At 45.5% G+C, this 23,610-nt stretch overlaps 1 protein-coding gene across 20 annotated transcripts in view; it reads right to left on the bottom strand.

The window, feature by feature from the left end:
* CELF4 (CUGBP Elav-like family member 4) overlaps positions 1-23,610 on the bottom strand; it is an 823,187-nt gene that overhangs the window by 55,562 nt on the left and 744,015 nt on the right. For 8 of the 20 annotated variants that reach the window (XM_087958740.1, XM_087958750.1, XM_087958732.1 and 5 more), the window contains 5 exons: positions 23,229-23,372; positions 16,098-16,245; positions 15,543-15,692; positions 9,033-9,098; positions 1,883-1,963 (listed from right to left, as the gene is read on the bottom strand). In XM_087958740.1, coding sequence (XP_087814866.1) covers positions 1,883-1,963; positions 9,033-9,098; positions 15,543-15,692; positions 16,098-16,245; positions 23,229-23,372 — 589 coding nt within the window. Of the gene's footprint in view, positions 1-1,882; positions 1,964-9,032; positions 9,099-15,542; positions 15,693-16,097; positions 16,246-23,222; positions 23,373-23,610 lie in introns of all 20 variants that reach the window. The other 12 variants (XM_087958742.1, XM_087958751.1, XM_087958735.1 and 9 more) reach the window with 3 other exon arrangements.

Genomic DNA, 23,610 nt, shown 5'->3' with positions numbered 1-23,610 from the left:
GAATTGGTAGAATCCCACCCCTGACTGTATCTATCATCTATTGATCAAACTATCTCTATCATCTATCTCTCATCTCTCTCTCATCTGTCTATCTCTATCTGTCTGTCTGTCTGCCCCTCCGTCTATCCATCCATCCATCTATTGTATCTGTCTGTCTTTGTCTGTCTATATCTATCTATCTACCTACCTACCTACCTACCTACCTACCTACCTACCTACCTACCTACCTATCAATCTCTATTATCTACCAATCTATCAATCATCTCTGTCTGTCTATTATCCATCCATCCATCCATCTTTCTATCTATCTAATCTATCTGCTGTATCTATGTACTGTATCCATCATCTATCAATCTATCTCTCTATCTCTCTATCATCAATTTCTCTCTCTCTCTCTCTCTCTCATCTGTCTCTCTATCTGTCTCTCTGTCTGTCCATCCATCCATCCATCTTATTTATCTACTGTATCTATCTATCTGTCTGTCTGTCTGTCTGTCTGTCTGTCTGTCCGTCCGTCCATCCATCCATCCATCCATCCATCCATCCATCCATCCATCCATCCATCTTAATAGACTTATATAACGCTTCACACCGCTTTATAGCCCTCCTTAAGCAGCCTATTGACCCCCAACAATCTGGGTCCTCATTTTACTCAGAAGGATGGAAGGCTGAGTCAACCTTGAGCCAGTCAGGATCAAACTCCTGGCAGTGGGCAGAGTTAACCTGCAATACTGCATTCTAACCACCAAGACACCATAACTGTATATCATCTGTCTGTCTGTCTGTCTGTCTGTCTGTCTGTCTGTCTGTCTGTCTGTCTGTCTGTCTGTCTATTTATCTATCTATTCATCTATCACAATAGCACTTACGTATATATTGCTTCATGGTGCTTTCCAGCCCTCTCTAAGCAGTTTACAGAGTCAATCTCTTGCCCCCCAACAATCTGGGTCCTCATATTATTGACCTCAGAAGGAGGAAAGGCTGAGTCAACCTTGAGTCCGTCAGGGTCGAACTGCAGCCAGTGAGCAGAGTTAGCCTGCAATACTGCATTCTAACCACTGCGACACCAAGGCTCTTATAAATAACTTATCCTCTTCCCTTGATTTACTGTTGATTTGGCCACCTCTAACAAGATGTCTCTTCTGCTCTGAGCCCTGGATACCTGCAATATCCTATGGGACAGTTGGTTTAGCCTTGTTTCTGAAGCTAGAGAAAGTCCACGGTCATTTCAGCATTTCAGCCTCTCAAAGACTCATTGTTGTGGCCCACCAGCAGCCAACGAAGCTGGCGACAGACTCGGTAAGTGAGGAGGTTGGGGAGGAACATGGGCCTGTCCTGGAGTCGGGAGAAGGTTCTGACGAAGGCTCTGCGTCAAAGGCAGAGATGGGGCCAGGGCCGTCCAACAATTATCATCTGCCTTTGGAGTTGGAGATCAGTGAGGCAGAAGAATAGCTGGAGCCTATTCCCAGTATGCGCATGCACAGAGCTGCCAGGAGAAGGGAACCAATTAAGGAACAAGGGTCAACTCGGGAGTACAGGCTCAAGTGGACAGTGAACAGCCCCTCCCATAGGGAATGAAGAGGAGCGAAAGGGGAGTGGGGTTTTGCAGGAGACAGTTCAATTCATGAAGGTGAAGGTCTGTTCCTGACTTCTTGCCAAGTCATTGCTGCTACAGCGTGGCGTTTGGAAGCTATCGGCCTGGCAACTCTCCAAGCCCGATAAAGGCCTGGCAACTCTCCAAGCCCGATAAAGGTCTGTCATTGTGAAATCTCATGAAAGACTGTTTGCTGGGACTTTGCTGGAGAGGAATTCACTTTACCCTAAATAAAAGGGTCGAGGAGTTGGCTTCATGATCTCGGGAAACCCAGGTCAGAAAACTCACCTTCTCTCTGTTGCTGTGGTATCATGGGAGGTGGCTGTGGGAAGGCTTGGCCTATCTGACCATAGGCAGCAGGATAAGCAGCTAGAGGGAGAAAGGAAGAAAAGTAGACTTTAAGGCCCTTGCAGAAACAAGAAAGGAAACTTATCATCTTCTCAACCAAGAATTCAATCTCATGGGTCAGAAACAGTCTTTTGGAAGACCTTCCCTGTTGTAATGACGAGGCAGTCGAGTTGTTTGATCATGAACAACTGAATCATGATGATCTTTATTGGAGTCTAGTCTTGCGTTTATACACATTTTTAGTTATCCTCCATCATTGGTTAACTTTGGTTACTGCTTAACTTTCGTTACTGTTTAGCATAGTAATTAACACAATTAATTATCTCTAGTTAAAGTCTAACATATGTTTACTTCCTCTCTCTAATCCTCCTTTAGATGAGTGACGTTGTTTGCCTGAGTTGTATTTGCTTGGAAACATTCTTTATCTGAGGTTTGCCATCCGAGATTGGAACATTCCTGCAATTACAACTCTACACTTCCCAAAATTTAGGAAGCTAAACTTCCTAACATTCAACATTGGAAGGAGGAGATAGAATAGCTTGGAAGAGCTAAAGGAAGTTCAGCTTCCAAAAGGAAACTGGATTTCCTTGGTTTATTTCCTTTGAAAACATCTTGCTCCTCATCCAAGAAGCTTCAATCAGAATAGAGCTGGTGTTGTGGTTCGCCGGCAGCAGGTGTGGACGGCTGAGGTCTTGGAGAGCGAGGATTCAGATGAGGGGCCTGCGTGGGATGCAGGGATGGGGCCAGGACCATCAGGGAATGGAGTGCTGCCTTTGGAGATTGTGGAGGCTGGCAGCAGTGATGAAGAGGCCCCCGAGGAGCCTGTGCCCAGTGCACGTGTGTGCAGGGCTGCTCGAAGGAAAGAACAGCTGCATCAGCATGGGTGACTCTGGAGTAAGGCTGCAAGATAATGGCCCCTCCCTTAAGAGATAAAAGCCAGCTGAGAAACCGGAGTTCTTTGCAGGAAGCAAAGAAGTTTTTGCACTCAAGCCTTGTGGACGTTCAGACTCTCTTAGTTTGTGTTTGGAAACTCTTTGTGTTTAAAATAGTTCTTGGCAACTTTATCTAGTGTTCTTGGCAGCCTGGCACCACCTTGGCAAGACTCGTTCTTACCAGAGACCATTAGTTTGAAACAGCCTTTTAACCATGAAGGAACGGAATTCATAAAAGGTTTTGCTGTTACCTCCGTTTGGTGTTTGTTTCCTTGGAACAAGGTTTGGGTCAGAACAGCTGGAAGGGACCTTGGAGATCTTCTAGTCCAGCTCCCTACACAAGCAGGAGACCTTATATCATTTTACAAAGGTGGTCTTTTAATTCCAGGTTGCTTCTCTCCTTGATTAGTTTCCATCCTTTGTTTCTTGTCCTGCTTTCTGGTGCTTTGGAGAATAATTTGACCCGCTCTTTTTTGTGGCAGCCCCTCAAATATTGGAATTCTGCTATCCTTCTTTTCTCTAGACTGGCCAAACCCAAATCCTGCAACTGTTCTTCAGACATTTTCATCACCAGGCCTTTAATCGTCTTAGCTGCTCTTCTCTGCCCTTTTCCCAAAATCTCAACGTTTTTTTGGGTAATGTGCTGACCACAACTGGATGCAGTATTCCAGATGTGACCTTACTAAGTAGTTTTATAAAGCGATAATCATACTTTATAAAGTATTAAGTAGTTATAAAGTGTTAGTATTCATAAAGTACCTAAGGATTAATGAAGCGGTACTTCTTCTGAAACTTCAGGAATGGAAGAATAAACAACAGAAGAACAGAGTTGGAAGGGTCCTCGGAGGTCATCTAGTCCAACCCCCTGCTTGAGCAGGAGACCCTATATCCCCTTTTTCAAACAATCTCTTCTTGAAAACCTCCAGTGATGGAGCAGCCACAACTTCTGGAGGCAAGGCGTTCCTCGGATAAATTTGTTCCAATTGTCAGGAAATGTCTTCGTTACCAAAGAAGCTTCTTGGATGAGAAGCAAAATGTTTTCATGGGAAAAACAACAACAACAACAACAACAACAAGAAAGTCCAGTTGCCTTTTGGAAGAAGCACTTTGGGGACAACCATGAGCTGGATGACTGAGAATCTCTGCAGATGTTAGATGTTCACCTTCCACGGTTGTGCAAATCCTGTGCCTCAATTGGTCATTTGGAATGGTGAACTTATTACATCGACCGGTTTGACGGATGGGGAAAAAAATTGGGTGGCCCATGAATGATGAGGAGTCACAACAGCCGATTTCAACAATTTCAAGATGCAGAAGGTAGACCAGGATGTACTGAGACATCTCAAAGTCCTTTGGAGGAAAGAACAAGCCTCCAATCATGGTTTAATTATGAAAAATGCAGAAATGGTCTCCTTCCAGTCAGTTTAATGCACAGACATTGCCCCTATTGTTCTCTTGCAATGAGATGCGAGGTGATCTTCTTCTGAGACCTCATTTCCTGGTCTAGCCCCAGCTTGGCATTTGCTGATGGTCTCCTACACTCAAGCTCGTTCTTGGTCGTCTGATTCAAAACCAGCCAAGATTGGCTAGAATTGGCCATGTTTACGTTGTTGCCAAGGAAATGACATGGAGGTCTCTTGGAGATAAGCTTGATGCCTTACCTTTTTATCCTAAACCTTGCCTGATACCTGTTCCTCAACAGGTTACATCAGCTTAACTTTTTGCAGAACACATTCTTGTGAAAATGGCAGAGAAATGCAGATGGTACAATTTAAGGCAGCTTCCCCCATAGGACACCCTCTAAATGTACTTGGGCTGCAAACCACAGAATTTTAGTATATGGAGATGATGATGATGGATGATGGATGATGATGATGATGATGGAATTAGCCAATCCTAACTTATTTGGGGCATGTCTTAACTTCATATGGCTTAATGTAGACCTTCTACTGTCAAGCCCGAAATGGACATATGTCTAGCCATGTTAGTTAGGCTTAGTATATATTCTTTTTAAATGGACTTCATCACTTGGAAACTTGACATCTACCTTACCAAAATAAGAAGACAACAAATATAGAATAACAGAGTTGGAAGGGACCTTGGAGGTCTTCTAGTCCAACCCCCTGCTTAAGCAGGAATCATACACCACTTGAGACAAATGGTTATCCAATCTCTTCTTAAAAACTTCCAGTGTTGCAAAATTCATAACTATTGGAAGCAAGTTGTTCCACTGATTAATTGTTCTAACAGTCAGGAAATTTCTCCTTAGTTCTAAATTGCTTCTCTCCTTGATTAGTTTCCACCCATTGCTTTTTGTCCAGCCTATGTAGGGTATAATTATAACATAGTGTATAGGGTTAGACTTTTCCAAGTTGGTGCTCTGCAGACATGATGCTCAACCTTCGCATTCCCAAACAAGGTGGCTACAACTCTCATCACTCAGAATAACAACACAATAAGAGAGTTGGAGGGGACCTTGGAGGTCTTCTAGTCCAACCCCCTACTCAGGCAGGACACCCTATAACAGTCCAGACAAAGGGTTGCCCAATGTCTTCTTCAAAACTTCCAGTGTTGGAGCATTCACAACTTCTCAGCTCCCACCACTCTCGTACAAATTGCTGAAATTCCATGGCCTACAGGAACAGACCTAAGAGAAATATTTTCCTCCCCTTTTCGGTGTATTACCCTTCAACTATAAGGCAACTCTTAAGTATTTTAACAGTTAGAGATTCCATGGGGAGTGTAGCAGAATAACAGAGTTGGAAGAGACCTTGAAGATCTTCTATTCCACCCCCCTGTGCTGAAACAGGAAACCCTATACCATTTCAGTCAAGTGGTTGTCCAATCTCTTCTTTAAAAAATTCCAGTGTTGGGGCATTTACAACTTGTGGAGGCAAGTTGTTCCACTTATTAATTGTTCTAACTGTCAGTAAATTTCTCCTTAGATCTACCTTGCTTCTCTCCTTGGTTAGTTTCCATCCATTGCTTCTTGTCCTTCCTTCTGGTGCTATGGAGAGTAGCTTGACCCCTTCCTCTGTGTGGCACCCCTCAAATATTGGAAGACTGCTCTCCTGTCTCCCCTGGTCCTTCTCTTCCCTAGACTAGCCAGGCCCTGTTCTTGCAACCGTTCTTCATATTTTTAGCCTCCAGTCCCCTCATCATCTTCATTGCTCTTCTCTACATTCTTGTTAGAGTCTCAGCCAATTGGAACCCAGCCCATAAATCTGGATTGCACTAAGGTGTAGAATTAAATCTCAGCACCTCGAGTGATCTGGATAACAGAGGCCTCAGTACAGCCAACGGCAAGTGGAAAGGCTTCTCCGATCTCAAACGGAATCCAAAATAATGAACCCCTGGGGTCCCCAGCAGGAAGCAGGAAAGCAAGCAAGTGTCCATTTGCATACTTGGACTTTAATTAAGAGATGCGGCTCTTAGCATTGAACATCTCAACATGACCTATCTGTCAAGCCGTACACGCAATTAAGAGAGGGAATGAAATGCCAACCAGTTTTGAAATTTACATCTCCGGATCCCACCCCAAAAAACACCCCCTGCACAGCAAGGACTCATGGGTGTCCTTTGCACCACCGGAAGCAAACTAATTGGTTGAAGCAACAAGCTGGATTTGTTAGGTGTGAAAAGATACTGAGGCGTCTGTTTTGAATATTTTCTACAATATCCTGGTGAAATTGTGGCATGTCCTAAACTGCACGAGCGACCCCTGAGTTGAACTAATCTCCCGGTTCCCAAATCTGTGCAAAATTTCTTAACCCAAGCATGGAACGTATTTATCTAAGAAAATTTATATGTCCGCCAAGTAGGGGTGGGGTTCAAGTTTGCAACACACCTTCTGCTGCTTAGAACTGTGTGTAAAACAGCTGACGGGTGACAATCTGTGGTGCCGTGTAAATGAGCTGAGCTGGAAAATCCAGAAATAAAGCACAGACTAGAACTGGGGCGGGCAGATGGGCCCAATAGCTGATCGTCGGAGCAAACCAGCTTGCTCCCAGCTGATCTTTGGAGTAACCGGTTCATGTGAACCGGTTTGAACCGGTAGAATCCCACCCCTGCAGCCAAGTCACTCACAGTGACTCTGAACAATAATTCCACATCCCTCCTGCTGATAACCCTCAAATGATAAGGATAAGGATTAAAAATGGTCCAATTCAGAACAGAGATGGAAGGGACCTTGGAGGTCTTCTAGTCTAGCCCCCCCTGCTCAAGCAGGACACCCTATAGTATTTCAGATAAGTGGTAGTCCATTCACTTCTTAAAAGCCTCCAGCGATAAAGCACTTACAACTTCTGGTGGCTAGCTGTTCCACTGGTTAAATTGTCCTCATTCTAAGGAAGTTTCTGCTGGATTCCATTTTGCTTCTCTCCTTGATGAGTTTCCATCTCTTGTTTCTTCTCCTGCCCTCTGTTGCTTTGGAAATGAGCCATTTGATGGGTTCCATCCAGAGGTGGGTATTCAGCTGGTTCTGACCAGTTCTGGAGAACCGGTAGCAGAAATTTTGAGTAGTCCAGAGAACCGGCAAATCCCACCTCTGACTGGCCCCACCCTCACCTATTCTCTGCCTCCTATCGAGTCCTAGCTGATCGGCTAGGATTCCCCCTGCACAGGAGAACGGAGCTGGAAAGTAGGTTAGTGGGATGGGAATGGGATTTTGCAGTAACCTTCCCCTGCCACGCCCACCAAGCCACACCCACCTAACCGGTAGTAAAATGTTTTGAATCCCACCACTGGTTCCACCCCAGTCTTGGGTCCCCAATCTCATTGGCAAAACCAGGTCTACGAGGCCTTCAAAAATAGTGTCAAGATGAGGGCCAATCTTATCCGTGTAGGGAAAATGCTTCACAGGGAGGGAGCCACCGCTAAGAAGGCCCTTCTCCTTGGTCCTGCTAGATGGACGTTCTTAAGAGAGGAGAGCTCTAACATTTTTTGCCTCTCCATTCTGGCAGGTCAGGTAAATGTGAGCAGGATCAGATGGTCCTTTGAATATGTGTCTTTCCTTTCTTCTTGGATGCATCTTGATTGCCAGTTGGACCCCAAAGCCTGGATTTTTTTTTTAGCTTGATTTTACTCACTGCTTATATATTGTTTACTACAATATCCCCGTCACGGAACTACCAACTCAGACAAACAATGAGTAGACCACAGCCTAATCAAGGCACCATCAAGACCATTTCCACCAATGCTGATGTAGGTTAAGCCACCGGTATATAAACAGACACCAAACGTCACTCCCTTCTAGCACTGATGATGTTACCTAGTTGGGTAACGAAACATCTGCAAGAAAACAACCATGATCAGAGAGCACCAACGACCCCACAGTTCAAAGATGAGTATAAATATTCTCTTCTAATGAAATCACTTGGTATATAAACAGAGAACAAACCCCACTGCCTTCTAGCACTGATGAGGTTACCTAGTTGGGTCATGAAACGTCTGAAAGAAAACAACCACAATCAGAGAGCACCAATGACCCCACAGTTGTCCTCCTCCTCCTCCTCCTCCTCCTCCTCCTCCTCCTCCTCCTCCTCCTCCTCCTCCTCCTCCTCCTCCTCCTCCTCCTCCTCCTCCTCCTCCTCTCCACAAACCCCCTCCCTTCTAGCACTGATATTACCTAGTTGGGTCATGAAACGTCCGCAAGAAAACAACCAAGCTCGGTGAGCACCAAGGATGTACGGTCTCCCTACTCCTCCCATCTCTCCCCTCTTCTCCACAAATCCCACTCCCTTCTAGCACTGATGATATTACCTAGTCGGGTCATGAAACGTCCGCAAGAAAACCACCAACCTCGGAGAGCACCAAGAAACCACAGCCGTACTCCTCCTCCTATCACCCCCTCCTCCTCTCCACAAACTCCACTCCCTTCTAGCGCTGATGATGTTATCTAGTTGGGTCATGAAACACTTGCAAGGAAACAACCAAACTTGGAGAGCAGCAAGCACCTTTCATTTCAGCCCCGAGCTACAAATATTCTCCTTTATTGATAAACCTAAAAAAATAAACAAATGCCTCTTAAGGCAAAGCACAGATGTTGCCCCTTTGCCCTGCTGAGATACAATGAATGAGATGAACCATGGATGTGACTTTTCTAAGCCCCCCCGAAAGTGAAAGTGAAAGGGTTATTGGGGGAAAGTGTTAATACTAACGACCTGCGTATTGCTGTACTCCAGCGTATGCCTGTTGCAAAGGATCAGCCGTGGTGGGGCTTTGTGCTGCAAAGACACAAGAGAGAGAAGAAAAGAGAGGTTGAAAGACATGTCAATATCTCTGGGAAAGACAACACAACACAACACATCTGGTGATGTCGGTATAAGAGAATGACAGAGTTGGAAGGGACCTTGGAGGTCTTCTAGTCCAACCCCCTGCCCCCTACACCATTTCAGTCAATCTCTTCTTAAAAAAAACCTCCAGTGTTGGAGCATTTACAACTTCTGGAGGCAATTTGTTCCACTTATTAATTGTTCTGACTGTCAGGAAATTTCTCCTTAGTTCTAAGTTGCTTCTCTCCTTGGTTAGTTTCCATCTGTTGCTTCTTGTCCTGCCTTCAGGTGCTTTGGAGAATAGATTGAACCCCCTTCCTCCTCCTCCCTGGGGCAGCCCCTCAAATATTGGAAGGCTGCTCTCCTGTCTCCTCTGGTCCTTCTCTTCCCTAGACTAGACATACCCAGTTCCTGCAACCGTTCGTCGTATGTTTTAGCCTCCAGTCCCCTCATCATCCTGGTTGCTCTTCTCTGTACTTTTTCTAGAGTCTCAACATCTTTTTTATAACGCGGTGACCAAAACTGGTTTCAGTACTCCAAGTCTGATCTTACTAAGGCTTTGTAAAGCGATAGTAGAACTTTTCCCGGATCTTGATTCTATCCCTCTGCTAATGCAGCCTAGGATTGCATTCGCCTTTTTGAAGGCTGAAGCACACGGCTGACTCATACAGGGAGCCTTCAATTGACCATAATCAAGCCCAACATTTACGGTTGTTCAGTGAACCGTTTGTCAAGTGAATCCGTCCCCTTGTACTGCTTTTCTTGCCACCTTTGTTAAGGGAATCACGGCTTGTTGTTAAAATCAGGGACACAGTCGTTCAGTGAATCTGAGTTCTCCACGGACTTCGCTTGCCCACAGGTTGCAAAATGACTCCCGATCATTGCAACCGTCGTAAATGCGAGTCAGTGGTTCAAGCATCCGAATGTAAGTCAGGTGACCACCGACTGGGATGCTGCCCATGGTCATAAGTGTGGAAAATGGTCATAAGTCATTATTTTCAGTGCCATTGTAACTTTGAACAGGCACTAAATGACTACTGTGTTTCCCCAAAAATAAGACCCTGTCTTATATATGTTTTTGCCACCAAAAAAAGGCACCAGGTCTTATTTTCAGGGGATGTTATCCACTGACTAACCTCACTTGCATTTGTTGCCCCTGGCCTCCTTTTCGCTGTCAGAGGCCTTGAGGAAATCCTTGCCAGCCTTGCCGGGTGCAGAAGAAATGGGCCGGCAAGGCAGGTGTCGGGGTGTGCGAGGCCTGGCTACAACTGTCCAAATGTAAGTAGTAGGGCAGCTCTACCCCCTCCATCCCCACCCTAGCTTAATTTTTACGCATGTACTCTGGAGTGGGTGGGATCTTATTTAGGGCTTATTTTTTGGGGGGGAGGGGTAGGGCTTATATTGGGCACATGTGTAAAAATCAAGCTAGGACTTACTTTCAGGGTAGGTTGTATTTTCAGGGAAACAGGTTATCTGTATTTAGTGACTTTCTCCTAGAACTTTTTCACATTTATATAAACATTTTACAAAAGCTGGCTGTGAGTTTTATTTATTAGATTCGTGGGCCGCCCATCCTGCCTACTCTAGCAATGGTGCATAAATATCATTGGAAAAAGAGACAAGGAAAAGTCGAGGAAAAAGCAAGTTATTAATAAAGAGCATGAAGGGTTTTCAGGCGCTGTAAGTTGGACAAGAAATAATTTCCAAAATGACATTGATATAAATCTACATATTAAAATATTGCACATCAGTCTGGGAGTTGAAAAAAATATGTTGAAATAAATCAGCATTAAAATAAGATTATTGCATGGTAATTGGCAATCTTAAGCAGCATGATTTGAATGACAAATTATACGTTACAATAAGTTCTCTCTGGTTTGACAAATCTTACACGTTATAATCTTATGCTAGGAGAAACCCAGACTTAGGATGTGGCATGCAAAAAATGATAATCATAAAAAAAAAAAATCCACATCATGTTAAAATCTCCCATCACATTTTAAAATATGCAGCTCATTCTGACGTTGATACATAAGCTCCTAACTTAATTTGCCCTTCTTTCATGAAAGAAATTATTTGTGTTTTTCGGTAAGAAAGATAGAAAATGCTGGCAGCTGTTATCCTGTTCGAAGTCAGCTTGGTATATTTTATAAAAATACTAGCTCGATACCTGTACTTTGCTACAAAGCTATGTGGTCGGGCTTAGTTTTTTGGGAGGAAAATAAGGGGGAAAATTGTCCCTTTGCTTACCAGCATCCATCGGTATTCATCTGGCTAGTGTCCTGTCAGTGTGTGAGAGAGTTGAGGGCTGTTTGGAAACTGAAGCAGTATTTGCTGTGTGAGCAAGAAGGAGACAGCAAGGAGCCTGGGCGTGGCTTAGCTCAACTGTTCTGTACTAAAGCTGCTTGGTGCTGTGAAACTGAAACTCCTCTGCTTGTGTTTTGCATTTGGAAGAGATTTCTTTCCAGGTGGGGAAGGGGAGTAGAACTTTAGCATCAGAGCTTGTTAATAATAATAATATAGGAAATACTAAATGCTCTGATGGTCATTTTGAAAAATCCTTTCTTAGTGAGCCCCTAGAAGCCAAGAGGAACATACGTGCCAAATTTCAGGTTTGTAGGCTTTACGGTTCTGGAGATTTTGTGATGATGCGTGTGGGGTCTTTTGCTTTTATATATATAGATAAAGTTTAGTAATATTCAGTTTAAACAAAATAATGGCCTGCTAAAAAAAATTCTACCTTTAAAATCTGTTTTATTAATCTAATAGAATAAAACAGATTTTAAAGGTAGAATTGAAAAGGAAGGAAAGGAAAGGAGAGGAAATTGGTGTTTTGTCGATGGTATATTAATCTAATATACCATCGATAAAACACCGATTTCTTCTCGGTGTAATATTAACTGTAAATTTGATATTTCTCTTCCATTGATAATCTCCCTCATTGCCAATCAATTGCACAGACAGGCCTTGACTTATGACCACAGTTGAGTGCGAAATTTCGGTTGCTAACTGAGACATTGGTTCAGTGAGCCCCCCCGCCCCCCATTTTATGACCTCTCTTGCCACAGGTGTTCGTTCAGTGAATCTCTGCCGTTGTTAAACGAATCCAGCTTCCCTGGGGATGCTGCAATGGTCATTAAGTGTGACAAATGGTCATAAGTCACTTTTTTCTGTTTCATTCTAACTTGTATGGTCATTAAGCAAACTGTTGTATGTTGCATTGTTCAAATCCTGAATCCACTTGGTCATAACTATGCTTAACTGGCTGAGTTCCTAAATTGTACTTCAGTAAGTTTTAAATAAATCTTGCCAAATGATTAAAACAAAATGGTTTTTGTTTTAATTCGGTTGAATCTGTCGTTGTTCCAACTTACAGAGTACGGAATACCAAAGGGACCTTGGAGGTCTTCTAGTCTAACCCCTTGCTCGAGTGGGAGAAGACCCGATACTATTTTGGACAAATGGCTGTCCAATCTCTCCTCTCCTCTCCTCTCCTCTCCTCTCCTCTTCCATTCCATTCCATTCCATTCCATTCTACTCCATTTCATTCCATTCTATTCCATTCCATTCCATTCCATTCTACTCCATTTCATTCTACTCCACTCCACTCTCCATTCCATTCCATTTTATTCCATATTTTCTATTCTATTCTATTCTATTCTATTCTATTCTATTCTATTCTATTCTATTCTATTCTATTCTATTCTATTCTATTCTCTGTTCTGTTCTGTTCTGTTCTGTTCCGTTCCGTTCCGTTCCGTTCCATTCCACTCCACTCCACTCCATATATTCTATTCTATTCTATTCTATTCTATTCTATTCTATTCTATTCTATTCTATTCTATTCTATTCTATTCTATTCTATTCTATTCTATTCTATTTATTCTCTGTTCTGTTCTGTTCTGTTCTGTTCTGCTCTGCTCTGCTCTGCTCTACACTACTCTACTCTACTCTATTCTACTCTATTTCATTCCATTCCATTCCATTCAATTCCATTCCATTTCATTCCATATTTTCTATTCTGTTCTGTTCTGTTCTACTCTACTCTACTCTATTTCATTCCATTCCATTCCATTCCATTCCATTCTACTCCACTCCACTCTCCATTCCATTCCATTCCATATTTTCCATTCTATTCTATTCTATTCTATTCTATTCTATTCTATTCTATTCTATTCTATTCTATTCTATTCTATTCTATTCTACTCTACTCTACTCTACTCTACTCTACTCTACTCTACTCTACTCTATTTCATTCCGTTCCGTTCCATTCCATTCCATTCTACTCCACTCTCCATTCCATTCCATTCAATACCATTCCATTTCATTCCATATTTTCTATTCTATTCTATTCTATTCTATTCTATTCTATTCTATTCTATTCTATTCTATTCTATTCATTCTTTTCCCTTCGCTTCCATTCCATATTTTCTGTTCTGTTGTGTTCTATCTTATCCTATCCTATTGATTCCCTCGCTTCCATTATTTTCCATCCCATCCCATTCCCTTCTACTCTTGTGGACCAAGTTCCACTTCAATTTTCTTTCATGAGATCTCCCTCAGTCCAAAGTCTCCAAACTTTTCTGTCTTAGCAATGGAACTCATCCCAAGTGGAACCCAACTTCCACTTATAATTTGGAAAACTTCCTTTTCTTCATATATATCGTTTTTATTTTATACAGAGCAAAGTTAATATACAAAACTAAATAAAAATCCAAGAAGTCATCAAACTTATTTCTGCCCTTCCTAGAATCTCTCTACTGCACTACTTCGCACACTCTTTAAACTTCTATTTTTCTGGCCGTGATCCCAACAAATCCGCTAAATGAGGAATGCAGGGTTCCCTGCCTGAGCTGGGGGGGTTGGACTAGAAGACCTCCAAGGTCCCTTCCAACTCCATTGTTCTGTTCCGTTCTGTTTAGCACTACAATTTTGGGAGAGGCCACAACAACTGGGGCGGGGTGGGGTGGAGACCGTCATTTTAAGAACAGGCTTCGCCAGGTCAGGATTAAAACAAATAAATACAGAACGGAGAGCTCCCCCTCGTCAATTCCTTCCCAAATCCAATTTAAATCATTCTCCCCAAAGCCTAATCTATATCCATAATTATATCATTTGGTACAACAAGCTTGTGAGCGGTTTCCCACAATTTATGTAGATTAAAATTCATGGGTGCCATACTACCGATTCTGTATTATGAAGATTGATTAAGACAGCTGATGCAGTGATTAAAAGAGTGTGCATTTACTGTTGCAATTAATTAGGCATTCAGACACAACAATAACCACAATAACCACAAGAATTCACTGAGCTGGCATTCTTCACTTAGGGGCAAAGAGTTCTTGGCTGCTTTGACGAGGATTTTGACTCGGGCTGTAAAAAGGGAACGTAGAGTTGGAAGGGACCTCAGAGGTCTTCTAGTCCAGCCTAGGGATTTAAAATTATGAGTTCGGTGGTCCATTTTGGTTTGAGGTCCAAAAGGTTGGGGACCCCTGATCTAGTCCAATCCCTTGCTCAAGCAGGAGACCCTAGACAGAATAACAAACTAACAGAGTTGGAAGAGACCTTGGAGGTCATCAGGTTGCGAGTGCAATTTACAACCTACTGAGATGCCCGGACAGCTGAGCAGCGCTGCGTGCAAGTACGCAGCGGTTGAAAAAGCCCTTTTTTTCCTGCTTTTTCAACCGCAGCTGTGTCACGTAAAGCAGCTGCGTTTGAAAACGCAGGAAATAAAGGTCAGGTAAGAGCCCGGGCGGGCAGGTGGGCCAAAACAGCAACAGACCTATAGAACCCGTTTCTATGTTTGCTCTCTGTTTGCTGCTCTTCAGAGCAACCGGTTGTACAGAAGCGGACGGAACCGGTAGAATCCCATCCCTGCTTACAAGTTCTAAAATTTTAAAATAATTTCAAATGATTGAAACCATAAAAAACATCCACATAATAAATCCATGTAAATATAAACAAGAGCTGGGATGATTAATCTGCTAATAATGAAGCCAAGTAATGAGCAGCATGGTGGCCTAGTGGTGAAGGCACTTGCTTCCCACTTGGAAGGTTGAGAGTTCAATCCTAGGTAGCAGCAAATATTTCTCTCTTAGAAGAAGGAACTGGTGGTGGAAGGGCTCCGGGCGTATCTGCTGTCGCCCGCTCCCCCGTAATCCAGGGCCTAAACGCAACCCTTCTTTAGGGCATAAAAAGAAAGCATCTGCTGCGAACTCCAGATAGGCAACAGGAAGGGCATCTGGCCAGTAAATGCTCAGCTCCATCTAGCTTCCACTGCAGTGTTTCTCCGCTTTGCCTCTTCGGAGATGCGTGGACTTCAACTCCCAGAATTCCCCAGCCAGCGAAAGTATCAGGTCAGAATCGAGAGGTCCCAAGGCCAAAACGTTGTCCTACCTGGGTAAGGATGGATGCCGTTGGCAAAGACGGCTTCTGCTGCAGGTTGCCCATTGGCCTGTGGCGGGAGACCAGTGAAACCATTCACCCCAATGGGGGACGGGATGCTAGGCACGGCTGGTGCAGTGATGCCTGGAGGCGTGCTGCCACCTGGAGGGCGGGAGAGGAAAGGCAGAGCGTCAAATATATGGCGTCCCTTGGTTTGAGAGCATACAGGAAGTCCTCGACTTACAGCCATGATTGAGCCCACAAATTCCACCACTAAGCGAGACTGTTGCATTAAGTGAGCTTTGCCCCCCCCCCCAACTGTAAGTAAATCACCGTTGTTAAATGAGTAACACGTTCGTTCAGCAAATCTGGCTTCCCCACCAAATGATGTTGCAACCGTCGTTAAGTGTGAAAAAAAACCATCCTAAGTGAGGGTTGTTTCCCCTCCCCAGTATGGGTGAAACTTTGGTCACTAAATGAACCGTTGTAAGTCGAGGACTACCCGTGTTGCCACGGCTTGCTCGGCCGCGTCAGTGCTGCCCCCGCTTTGCCCCCCCGGGCGCTTACCTGAGGTGGGTGTCATGGGGGTGGCCGCCAGCCCATTCATGTTGAGGGCAGCCATCTGCTGCATCTGGGCCGCTGCGAAGGCCGCCATGGGGTTTAGGTAGCCGCCTTGCGCCACGGAGGCCATGATGGCGGCCTGTTGCTGCATCAGCTGGAAGGAAGAGAGCAGGGCAAAAACATCACGCAGTCGCGGGCAGGGCAGCCGGGCAAGAGGGAGGGGGAGGAGGAAGAGGACAGCACCTGGGGAGGGTTTTTTAAGCTAAGCCTCCCCCCCAGAACCACAGTAGGGGTGCAAAACTCTTGCTTTGAAGCTGGCCTCAAAGGAGGAGGAGGAGGAGGAGTGGGGGGGAGGGGGAGGAAGAGGAGGAGGAAGAAGAAGAAGAGGAAGAGGAGAAGGAGAAAGAGGAGGAAAAGGAGGAAAAGGAGGAGGAAGAAGATGAAGAAGAGGAAGAGGGGGAAGAAGAAGAGGAGGAAGAAGAAAAGAAAAAGAGAAGAAGAGAAGAGGAGGAGGAGGAAGAGGAGGAAAAGGAGGAAAAGGAGGAGGAAGAGGACGAAGAAGAAGAAGAGGAGAGGAGGAGGAAGGAGGAAGAGGAGGAAAAGGAGGAAAAGGAGGAGGAAGAAGACGAAGAAGAGGAAGAGGGGGAAGAAGAAGAGGAAGAAGAAGAAAAGAAAGAGAGAAGAAGAGAAGAGGAGGAGGAGGAAGAGGAGGAAAAGGAGGAGGAAGAGGACGAAGAAGAAGAAGAAGAGGAAGAGGGGGAAGAAGAAGAGGAGGAAGAAGAAAAGAAAAAGAGAAGAAGAGAAGAGGAGGAGGAAAAGGAGGAAAAGGAGGAGGAGGGGAGGAAGAGGAGGAGGAGGAAGAGAAAGAAGAGGAGAAGGTGAAAAAGAAGGGAAAGGAGAAGGATGATAAGCACAAGAAGGAGAAAGAAAAGGAGAAAGAGAGGAAGCAGGAGAAGGAAAAGGAGAAAGAAGAAGAAGTAGTGGAGGCGTAGGAGGAAGAGAAGCAGGAGGAGAAGGAAGAGGAGGAGGAGGAAGAGGAACAGGAAGAAAAGGAGAAAGAGAGGAAGCAGTAGTAAAGAAGAAGGAAGAGGAGGAGGAGGGAGGAGAAGGTAGAAAAGGGAAAGGAGGAGAAGCAGAAGGAGAGAAGGAGAGTAAGCAGGAGAAGGAAAAGGAGAAAGAAGAAGCAGTAGTGGAGGTGTAGGAGGAAGAGAAGCAGGAGGAGAAGGAAGAGGAGGCAAAGGAAGTGGAAGAGGAAGAAAAGGAGAAAGAAGAAGAGAGCAAGTAGTGGAGGAGGAAGAAGAAGAGAGAAGCAGGAGGAGGAAAAGAAAAAGAGGAGGAGGAGGAAGAGGAACAGGAAGAAAAGGAGAAAGAGAGGAAGCAGTAGTGGAGGAGGAGGAGGAAGAAGAGAAGCAGGAGGAGAAGAAGAGGAGGAGGAGGAAGAGGAGGAGAAAAGAGAAAGAGGAAGCAGTAGTGGAGGAGGAAGAAGAAGAAAGCAGGAGGAGAAGGAAGGGAGGAAGAAAAGGAGGAGGGAAGAAAGGAAGAGGAGCGGAAACAGAAGCAGAAGATGAGGAAGAGGAGGAGGAAGAGGAAACCAATTAAAGTGTAAAGAAGCCACTAGTTTGTAGAGAGAGAGAGCAAAGCCTGTATTTGAGGTAAGCAGATGCATCAATAGATGATCTATAAATTCTGCATCACACACTGGTCCCTTTGCCAAAAGTGGGTTTCTACCCGGCTTTACGGCGGCGCTAAAGTTCTGCCGGTTTATTCCTGTGTCTTGAAGGGAGTTAAATGCGATTTTGATCTTTTCTTGTCCTTCTCACAATCCTTGCAGGCAAACCTCCCATTTTCCCCACTTCTGGCTAGAGAGAGAAGCAAGCAGCCTGGCTCAGTTTGTCAGGATAAATACCGTATTCCTCGTGGTGGCGCCCCCTTGTGGCCATTCCTGGCATTTCCTGACTCTGGTTGCTCCCCACGATTTCTACCCTACAGGACAGCAAAGCCCATGTGCTTAAGCTTGTTGTGGGCAAGGGTCTGTGGGGAATCATGGGTCTTCCTTGGAGGTGTGGGACTCGTTGGCTGGCACTCTCTCTGTGAATGCTTCTCTGGAAGTCGGTCTTAGTGAGTCGAAAAAACGCAGCTCTATAATGGGACTGCGAGCAGATTTGTGGTTTTTTCCTTCAAAAACCTGCCGGCTGAATGTACCATCCTAGCCAAGGACTATCCTTTGATTTGGGTTTCATTTAAATTGGGTCTTATTTAAATTAAATTAAAGGCTTTCCCTCTCCCTTCGGTACTTCTCTCTTTCTCTCTCTTCCTTCTTTCCTCCCTCCCTCCCCTCTCTTTCTCTCTCTCTTTTTCCTTCCTTCCTTCCCTCCCACCCTTCCCTTCCTCTTCTCTCTCTTTCTCAAACTCTTTTCCTTCCTTCCTTCCTCCTTCCTTCCTTCCATCCACCCATCCTCCCCATCACCTTTGTTCTTCCTTCCTTTCACCTGTCTTCCTTCTCCTTATTCTCCTCTCTTCCTTCCTTCCTTCCTTCCTTCCTTCCTTCCTTCCTTCCTTCCTTCCTTCCTTCCTTCCTTCCTTCCTTCCTTCCTTCCTTCCTTCCTTCCTTCTCGTTTCCCATCTCCTTCCTTCCTTCTTCCTTCCTTCACCTTCCTTCCTTCCTTTTCTTCCTTTCTTCTCGTCATTCCCATCTCCTTCCTTCCTTCCTTCCTTCCTTCCTTCCTTCCTTCCTTCCTTCCTTCCTTCCTTCTCTCCCTCCCTCCCGCTGTTTCTATCAGGAATTAAAGTCTCCATCTCAGTGTTCCAATATTTGAGGGGCTGCCCCAGAGAGGAGGGGGTTCAACCTATTTTCTAAAGCACTTTTGAAGGCCAGACAAGGAATAATGGATGGAAAATGAACAAGGAGAGATTCAACCTGGAAATAAGGAGAAATTTTCTGACCGGGAGAACCATCAACCCATGGAATAGCTTGCCTTCAGAAGTTGTGGCAACTTCATCGCTGGAGGTTTTCAAGAAGAGACTGGACTGCCATCTGTCAAAAATGGTGTAGAGTCTGCTTGGGTGGGGGGTTGGACTAGATGACTTACAAGGTCCCTTCCAATTCTGATTATCTGTAATCAGATCCTGGGGCTTGCCAAAAAGGAGGAAGGCAGGCAGGGGAACTATCACCTCCTCTGGCTGTTGCTAAACATGGTGACTTCTCTGCTCAACCTAACCTTGATCTCACCTTTGTCCTCCCAACAGGTAGCAGAAACCCAAGGTTGCCTCTTTTAACGGGAATGGCAGCCCTGCCAGGATATGCATTTTCTGAGTTGATTTTTTTTTTGCCCTTTCAGAATTATGATCTTGTCCTCATCTGCAAATGTATGCAGACTTAATGTGCTCATTAATAACTTATTTGCCCAAAATGCATGCAATTAACTAAGATTTCTTTGGCGAATGACAATTTGAAAGGAAGAGGGAGGGAGGGAGGGAGAGGGAGGAGAGAGAAAGAAAGAAATAGGAAGAGGAGAGAGAAAGAGAGAGAAAGAGGAGAAAGAGAGAGAGAGAAAGGAGAGATAAAGAAAGAGGGGAGGAGAGGGAGAAAGAAAGAGAGGAGAGAGAGAGAAAGAGAGAGGAGAGATAAAGAAAGGAAGAAAGAAAGAGGGAGTGGAGAGGAGAGGACAGAGAAAGAGAGGGAGGGAGAGAGAGAGGGCCTCAGATAAAGGAAGGAGGCTTTCTTGGGAGGCTTTGAAAGGCATCCTGGCACTTGACCCTGAGGTTGCCTGATCATTTCATGGCATGGGAGAGGCAAGGAATGGGGAGAAGGCCTGGAGCTTGTCCTTCCTTCCTTCCTTCCTTCCTTCCTTCCTTCCTTCCTTCCTTCCTTCCTTCCTTCCTTCCTTCCTTCCTCCTCTTTCCTCCCTCCCTCCCTTTTCTTCCATCCTCCCTTCTTCCCTCTCCCATCCTCTTCCTCCCTCCCTCCCTTCTCTCCTTCCTTCCTCCCTCCCTCCCTTCCCTTCCTTCCTTCCTTCCTTCCTTCCTTCCTTCCTTCCTTCCTTCCTTCCTTCCTTCCTTCCTTCCTTCCTTCCTTCCTTCCTTCCTTCCTTCCTTCCTTCCTTCCTTTCCCTTCCTTCCTTCCTTCCTTCCTTCCTTCCTTCCTTCCTTTCCTCACCTTTCTTCCTTCTCCTGATTCCCATGTCCTTCCTTCTTTCCTTTCTTTCTTTCTTTCCTTCCTCCTTCCTTTCCCCTTCCTTCCTTCTCTTCATTCCCATCTCCTTCCTTCCTTCCACTAAGTTTCCTTCGTGGAAACTAATCAAGGAGAGAAAGTTGGACTCGAAGACCTCCAAGGTCCCTTCCAACTCTATTATTCTATTTTATTCCTTCCTTCCTTTCATCCTTCCTTCCTTCATCCTTCCTTCATCCTTCCTTCCTTCCTTCCTTCCTTCCTTCCTTCCTTCCTTCCTTCCTTCCTTCCTTCCTTCCTTCCTTCCTTCCTTCCTTCCTTCCTTCCTTCCTTCCTTCCTTGAGAGCTCCTTACATGTGTTTGAAATGCAAGTCGGAAAGACAGGATAAACTTAACCTTCCATGATCTCTTGGTGTGAAGGTGGCAGCTTCCTGTTATTTTCCTATTCTGTCTAGGGTCAAGGGGTTGGACTCGAAGACCTCCAAGATCCCTCCAACTCTAATATTCTGCTATTCCATTATTCTGCTATTCTACTATTCTCTTAATCTGTTTTGGGTCTCTTGCTTGAGCAATGGGTTAGACTAGAAGACCTCCATGGTCCCTCCAACTCTGGTATTCTGCTATTCTGCTATTCCACTATTCTGAAATCTATTATGTTTGGCTGACACCATTTCTGTAGGCAATTTCACAAGCTAGATCTAAACTTGCAACCTAGAGGGAGGATTTGCAACCCTTTGGGGCTGGTGGGTTTATCTGGATTTTTTTAAAAAGTAGGTCTTGGTCATTCTTACCACATAGAATACCCTCCTTCTCTCTGCAAACCCCATTCCCCTTTAATACTGGTGATACTACCTAGTTGGGTAGAAAGAAAAATTTGCAAAGAGGAATTTGCAAAGAGTGGAATTTGCAAAGAGGAGGAAGAAGAGGAGGAGGAAGAGGAGGAGGAAGAAGATTGTAGGGTCCTTAGTGCTCTCTGAGCTTGGTGGTTTTCCTGCAGACATTTCAATACCCAACAAAGGAACATCATCCATGCTAGGAAGGAGTGGGATTTGCAAAAAGAAGAAGGAAGAGATGGAGAAAGAGAATGAAATGGAGAAGAAGGAGAAGGAGAAGGAGGAGACAGAGGAGAAGGAAGAGAAGGAGAAAGAGGAGGAGGAGGAGGAGAAAAGAAGGAGGAGATGGAGAAGGAGGAGAAAAAGGACAAGGAGAAGGACAAGGAGGAGGAGGAGGTGGTAGAGAACGAAACGGAGAAGGAGGAGAAGGAGGAGGAGGGGAAGGAGGAAGAAACGGAGAAGGAGAAGGAGGAGATGAAGAGAAGGAAGAGAAGGAGAAAGGAGGAGGAGGAGAAGGAGGAGGAGGAGGAAAAGAGGAGGAGAAGGAGGAGAAGGAGGAGGTGGAGGAGGAGGAAAAGGAGGAGGAGGAGGAAACGGAGAAAGAGAAGGAGGGAGATGGAAGAGAAGGAAGAGAAGGAGAAAGGAGGAGGAGGAAAAGGAGGAGGAGGAGAGGAAACGGAGAGAAGGAGAAGGAGGAGAAGGAGGAGAAGGAGGAGGTGGAGAGGAGGAAAAGGAGGAGGAGGAGGAAACGGAGAAAGAGAAGGAGGAGATGGAAGAGAGAGGAAGAGGAAGGAGAAAGGAGGAGGAGGAGAAGGAGGAGGAGGAGGAAACGGAGAAGGAGAAGGAGGAGAAGGAGGAGAAGGAGGAGGTGGAGGAGGAGGAAAGGAGGAGGAGGAGGAAACGGAGAAGGAGAAGGAGGAGATGGAAGAGAAGGAAGAGAAGGAGAAAGGAGGAGGAGGAGGAGGAGGAGGAGGAGGAGGAAATGGAGAAGGAGAAGGAGGAGAAGGAGGGAAGGAGGAGGAGGAGGAGGAGGAAAAGGAGGAGGAGGAGGAAACGGAGAAGAGAAGGAGGAGAAGGAGGAGAAGGAGGAGGAGGAGAAGGAAGAGAAGGAAGAGAAGGAGGAGGAAACGGAGAAAGAGAAGGAGGAGAAGGAGGAGAAGGAGGAGAAGGAGAAGGAGGAGAAGGAGGAGGTAGAGGAGGAAACGGAGGAGGAGGAGGAAACGGAGAAGGAGGAGGAGAAGGAGGAGAAGGAAGAGGAGGAGGAGGTGGAGGAGGAAACGGAGAAGGAGGAGAAGGAGGAGAAGGAGGAGGAGAAGGAAACAGAGAAGGAGAAGGTCTTTGGGCTCCTTAATGCTTTCTGAGACATTTTCCTGCAGACATTTTATTGCCCAAACCAGGTAGCAACATCAGTGGTAACCTAGTCTAGTTACGGAAGGACTGTAAGAAAACCGCCAAGCTGAGAGAGCACCAAGGCCCCCTCGGCGTTAGCTAAGTTGTCCCACCTTCATTTTTGGAACAGATGCACCGTTTTATGTTCCTGAAAGAATTGGCGATTTGCGAAGGCACATGCCCTCATAAAGGCCATCCCCCCTTGTGGTTTTGGGGTGGTGCCTGGTGACCCTTGTTGACTTTGCAAGAGGGTTTTCGGGGAAGGGATGGCCCAGCCACGTCCCAGGTACAGGTAGTCCTCGACTTACGAGGGTTCATTGAGGGACCGTTCAAAGTTGCGACGGCACGGAACAAAATGACATACGACCCTTTTCTGCGCAACTGTTGCTGTATCTCCATGGCCACGAGATTTACATTCCAATGCTTGACAATTGACTCACGTTTATGACGGTGGCAGACATGATCCCCCTTTTGCGACCTGTCTGACAAGCAAAGCCAATGGGGGAGGGAGGGGAGAGCCGGATTCATTTAACGATGGTGTGACTCATTTAACAACCACAGCCATTCTCTCCCCAAATGTGGCAAGGAAGGTCGTAAAAATGGGGCAGAGCTCATTTCGCCAATGTCTTACTTAACGATGTAAATTTTGGGTCGTACATCGAGGACCACCTGTAGCGTCAGGATCTTCAACTGTGGGGCAAAGCCCACCCCCCCCGTTCAGAATCCCCTGGTTGTGTTGACACTCACTGCCTGCGCGTAAGCACCGTAGGCTCCGAACTGTATGGCCATAGGGTTGAACATGCCCATCTGCCCTGCCATTTGCTGCATCCGGCGCATGGTGCGCTCCTTGTCCGTGTCGGCAAACTTGACCACCAGGCTGGACGATGCTCCCTGCAGGAAGGGGGAAAAAAACAGAAAAGGAAGTGAGTCCAGGTAGGAAGCAGAAGGAGAAGGAGAAGAAGAGGAAGAAGTGGAAGAGGAAGAGGACGAAGAAGAGGAAGAGGAAGAGAAGGAAGAAGAGGAGGAAGAGGAAGAAGAAGAGGAGGAGGAGGAGGAGGAGGAAGAAGAAGAAGGAGGAGGAGGAGGAAGAAGAAGAAGAAGAGGAAGAAGTGGAAGAGGAAGAGGACGA

The sequence above is a fragment of the Notechis scutatus genome, chromosome 2 (genome assembly GCF_049901735.1).
Source record: "Notechis scutatus isolate UNSWTSFEM ecotype Mainland chromosome 2, rNotScu1.2, whole genome shotgun sequence".
NCBI classification, from domain to species: domain Eukaryota; kingdom Metazoa; phylum Chordata; class Lepidosauria; order Squamata; family Elapidae; genus Notechis; species Notechis scutatus.
This window is presented reverse-complemented; position numbering and strand designations above follow the sequence as displayed.